The sequence below is a fragment of the Callorhinus ursinus genome, unplaced genomic scaffold (assembly GCF_003265705.2).
Source record: "Callorhinus ursinus isolate GAN/ISIS: 27379988/994484 unplaced genomic scaffold, GSC_fseal_2.0 scaffold8, whole genome shotgun sequence".
In the NCBI taxonomy this organism is placed as follows: Eukaryota; Metazoa; Chordata; class Mammalia; order Carnivora; family Otariidae; genus Callorhinus; species Callorhinus ursinus.
The window spans coordinates 42981178-42986467 of record NW_027397070.1 but is presented as its reverse complement, the minus strand read 5'-3'; the positions used below and the strand labels follow the sequence as shown (position 1 = coordinate 42986467).

At 43.9% G+C, this 5290-nt stretch overlaps 1 protein-coding gene across 1 annotated transcript; it reads left to right on the top strand.

Moving 5' to 3' along the window:
* The first annotated feature begins 605 nt into the window (after window positions 1–605).
* On the top strand, window positions 606–2840 carry LOC112821884 (disintegrin and metalloproteinase domain-containing protein 20-like). The gene has a single exon (XM_025869202.1). The coding sequence runs from the start codon at window positions 606–608 to the stop codon at window positions 2838–2840; it is 2235 nt and encodes a 744-aa protein (XP_025724987.1).
* The last annotated feature ends 2450 nt before the right edge of the window (window positions 2841–5290 follow it).

Sequence of the window (5290 nt, the reverse complement as noted above, 5' to 3'; positions counted from 1 at the left end):
ATGGACATCTTGGCTCTTTTCATAATTTGGCTAAAAAAAAAAAAAGAAACTATTGTTACAGACACTAATTGTTCCACTCATGACCTCTATTTACTTTCTTCTCACCAATCATCCCAAGTGCACTCAGTTGTTGTAAAGTATGAGAGAATCTAATTCTCTCCTCAGAACTCTTTGAAGAAGCTTCCGTTTCCTTTCCATCCTCTGTTTTAATTACCTGTTGAGCCTTTATGCCATTTAAGTTTGAGAAAGAAAAGTTCTTCCCTCACTGAAAATGCCACCAAATGCACTTACTCTTCCCCTGCGACTTCTCCAAGAGACCATGGGACTTTCAGCTCAGGTATACACACTACTGTTTCCAATCCCTCCCATTTTTTTTCCCCTTCTCTAGGTCCCTTGGGCAGGACACCCAGCTCACTAAGCACAGCTCCCCTGATGAGCACACCATTATTACATAATAGCTCCCCACCCCCTCTCTGGGGAGGCTGTGCCCCCAGTCCCTTTCTGCTCTCCTCAGGACTGCCCTGCTAGAAAAGTTGCCATTTGGGGGGTCATCTTACCTACCTCCCACCCGACTGCATCTTCTGGCATCACAGGCTCCTTCACTCATGGGGCCTGCCTGGGCCCGGGCCCATTTGACAGGTGATCTCAGGCTGCCTCTGCTCTGGCTACTGCTGTCCCCAGTTTGCTGCTCCCATGCCCTCCCAGAATGGCGCTTCACTTCCTCTGAAGTTGTGATCCCCAGGAAGGTGTCCCACAGGGTGGGAGGAACTGAGAGACAAGGCCAGCTCTCCTATAAGATTCACTTCAGGGGCCAAAGACATGTGATTCACATGAGAATCAAGAAGAACCTGCTGCCCAGACAATTTCCTGTTATCACCGATAACGATCAGGGTGCCATGGAGGAGGACTACCCCTTTGTCCCTCGAGACTGCTACTACTACGGCTACCTGGAAGGGGTCCCTGGCTCCATGGGTACACTGGACACCTGCTACGGGGGTCTGCATGGCATGCTGCAGTTGGATGACTTCACTTATGAAATAAAACCGCTGGCGACTTCTTCCAAATTTGAGCATGTGGTTTCTCTGCTTGTGTCAGAAAGAAGATCATCAGAGGCTGAAAGGTGTAAGATTGAAGAGCAAGATACAAATCAAGAATACGAAGAGGCAATCCTTGCTGAAACTCCTAGAGCAGCTCCCGTGTATTTGTGGTGGCCACACAAGAAATACTTTAAAATCCACTATACAGCTGCTAACTCATTATTTGTGTTGAACACTAATCTCACACGTATAATAGAGAATGTAGTGATTTTGAACAACATATTACATACCATCTACAAACCAACTCTCCTAGATGTCTACATACGTGTTTTGTGCATATGGAATGGATCAGATAAGATGAATTTACAGAAATCCCCAAACATTGCATATACCATGACTGATTTTGGTTTGTGGAAATACTGGAATTGGTATAATGAAATTACTCATGACACTTCACTGCTTCTTACAGGAGATAAAGTCGCTGGGGTCTCATATTATGGCCAATACAATGGAGCGTGCAACCCCAACTGGGGTGTGGCGTATCTATATGTGGCAAGATACCACATATTTTGGGCTGCAGCTGTTGCAGCACATACCCTAGGTCATAATTTGGGCGTTAATCATGATAAACCCGGTTGTTTTTGCTTTCGAAGAAAGCACTGCATCATGGCTCCTGAGCCTGATTTATTGGATATGATGAGCAATTGTACTTATGAAAGAATACATCACAAGGTCACTATATGGGATCCTTGTTTGAGTATACCAAATACACCATACACCAATTTTCCTTATGTAGCTGCTCGTTGTGGTGACCTGGTCGTAGATCGTGGGGAAGAATGTGACTGTGGCTCCTTAAAACAGTGTTCTTGGAATAAGTGTTGCAAGACCAACTGTATCCTCTCCCTTGGCAGTGATTGCAATGGAGGACCCTGCTGTGTTAAATGTAAATATGCTCAACCTGGATTGCTTTGCAGAGATACGCTTGGTATTTGTGATCTCCCAGAATACTGTGATGGGAAATCTCATAATTGTCCTAATGACGTTTACACCCAGGATGGAACCCCATGTTCACCATTGGCTGTCTGCGTGAGAGGAAACTGCAGTGATCGTGATATGCAATGCCAGGCCCTCTTTGGCTACCAAATAAAAGATGCTGCACCAGTATGCTATGAAAAATTGAATGTAATAGGTGACCGATTTGGGAACTGTGGGGTGAAGGTGATACGAGGAGGAGGAAAACCTGTGAAATGTGAAGAAGATGATGTTCTTTGTGGAATGCTGCATTGTCGTGATGTCCAAGAAATTCCTGGTGGAGGTGACCACACTACGTTTCATCATATAATAGTACGTGATATTAAGGAAGAGTTATGCTTTGGATACGATGTACACCATGGGACAGATCTGCCAGAAATGGGGCTTGTCGTGGATGGGGCAACATGTGGCCCAGGAAAATACTGTTTTGGAAAAAATTGTACTTTTTTTCAAGACATGGGGTTTGACTGTGATGTCAAGACATGCAATTTCAGAGGGGTGTGTAACAACAAGAAACACTGTCACTGTATGAGAGGTTGGAAACCCCCATCTTGTGAAGAGAAGGGAGCCGGTGGTAGTATAGATAGTGGCCCTCCACCTGACAGAGAATATGGTCTTCGAGCCAAAATAGTTCTTAATATAAACCAGGCATTGCTTCTACTGATTATTCGCTTAATTGCTTTACTGATTTCAGGCATCATTGGTGCCTTTCATCATTTAGAAGAGAAGACAGAAGTGGCTAAAAAAGAGCAATTACCTACACTCAAGTAAAATACTGACTGGAGTGCACCAGATGGAGAAAATCATATTGGTATGTACTAGGAGAAAAGACGAGAATCACTCTGATGATTACATAATCCTGTAGCTACTCTGAGGTTGTCATCTTAAAATAAAATGATTTGCCAATGTAACATGAGGTCTGTGGGGTTAAATTTATGTTACATGTCCTGTCTAGTCATATTCTTCCTATTCCTACAGATGATAGTAGAGACTCTTAAATACACTGAGATGTGGATTCCAGTGTTTTACAGATGCCCGTGGAGGAAACCTCATTTGCACTGGGATGCGCTTGTTTTATTTTTTTTAAAGATTTTTATTTATTTATTTATTTGACAGAGAGAGACACAGTGAGAGAGGGAACACTAGCAGGGGGAGTGGGAGAGGGAGAAGCAGGCTTCCCGCGGAGCAGGAAGTCCGATGCGGGGCTCGATCCCGAGACCCTGGGATCATGACCTGAGCCGAAGGCAGACGTCCAACAAATGAGCCACCCAGATGCCCTGGGATGCACTTGTTTTAACCAGTTATTGGACCATTTCCCAATTGGTTATATACTAGATTTCTGTTCTTTGTTCATTTTATTGGCCCTGCTAAACAAATAGCTTTCAAAGTGATAGTTGGAAGATACAGTAGGACGGTAAGAACTTTTCCATCAAGGCACAGGGGTGCCAACAGATCTGCCGCCTGCCAAGGATGCACTCTTGGACAAAGTCTTAGGCTGTGAGAGTTTCAAGGTCCATGTAACATTGGAAGATGAAATGCACTTGGCCAGGAGTTTGTAATGATCAAAAGAAAGCACCCAAGAAGGGCCTGGAAAAAGTGAGGCACTTAGTACATGCCATTACTCTCATTATTACTCTTGGGCTATGCTCAACCTGAGGTATTGCAGTGTAATGAGTTTGGCGTGGTGTCTTTATTAGAAATAAAACTATCACAGGAGGAACCGTTGACCACTGACTGATCTATCACTGCTTAAGGCCTCTGGTTATTGAAGTCGTAGTAACTCACATTTAAAATCTTAGGAATTGCCTGAGCACAGCCTGTCTGTAAAGTACAGGGTGGACCTGACTCTCTGATACATGTACAGAGAAAAAATTTACACAAAAGGTAACAGGAAGCGGTTGCTTCAGAGATCGTGCAAGAGAAGGAGAAGAGGGTCTCATAAGGGACACGTGGTACATTTCTGCTATGTACATGCCTCAGGCCTCGGATCCAATTTCTTTCAGAAGATATGCAGTCCAGGTGAGAATAGCGCCAAAGGGGCGGGAAAGTTTATTCTACTTTTGTTTCCCTTGCCTTTGGAGACGTCTTTTTTTTTTTTTTTTAAGATTTTATTTATTTATTTATTTGAGAGAGTGAGAATGAGAGAGAGAGAGAGAGAGCACGTGGGGGGGGAGGGTCAGAGGGAGAAGCAGACTCCCTGCTGAGCAGGGAGCCCAATGCGGGACTTGATCCTGGGACTCTAGGATCACGACCTGAGCCAAAGGCAGTCGCTTAACCAACTGAGCCACCCAGGCACCCCTGGAGACGTGTCTTGAAAGAATTTGCTGTAGCCAATGTTGAACAGGTTACTGCCTATGATCCCCTCTGGGATTTTGATGGATACCTGTCTCCCATTGAGGTCTTTTATCCATTTAGAGTTTGTCTTTGTGTATGGTGTAAGAGAATGGTCCAGGTTCATTCTGCATGTATCTGTCCAATTTTCCCAGCACCATTTATTAGAGAGACTGTTTTTTTCCGTTGGATATTCTTTTCCTGCTTTGCCGGAAGATTAGTTGACTGCAGAGTTGAGGGTCCGTTTCTGGACCTGGAGTCTCTATTCTGTTCCATTGATCTGTGTGTCTATGTTTGTGACAGTATCATGCTGTTTTGGTGATCACAGCTTTGTAATGTAGCATGAAGTCAGGCAACGTGATGCCCTCAGCTTTGTTCTTCTTTTTCAACATTCCTTTGGCAATTCAGGGTCTTTTCTGGTTCCATACAAATTTTAGGATTGTTTGTTCCAGCTCTGTGAAACATGCCAGTGGTATGTTGATAAGGATGGCATTGAAAGTGTAGATTGCTCTAGGCAGCATAGACATTTTTTAAATTTTATTATGTTATGTTAATCACCATACATTACATCATTAGCTTTTGATGTAGTGTTCCATGATTCATTGTTTGCATATAAGACCCAGTGCTCAATTCAGTACATGCCCTCTTTAATACCCATCACCAGGCTAACCCACCCCCCTCTCCCCTCTAGAACCCTCAGTTTGTTTCTCAGAGTCCATAATCTCTCATGGTTCATCTCCCCCTCTGATTTCCCACCCTTCATTTTTCCCTTCCTGCTATTTTCTTCTTCTTTTTTTACCATATAATGTATTATTTGTTTCAGAGTACAGGTCTGTGATTCGACAGTCTTACACAATTCACAGCGCTCACCATAGCACATACCCTCCCCA

Bases quoted from the DNA above. Each gene is read 5' to 3' on its own strand.
- LOC112821884 (XM_025869202.1), top strand. From the start codon at position 606: ATGGGGCCTGCCTGGGCCCGGGCCCATTTGACAGGTGATCTCAGGCTG.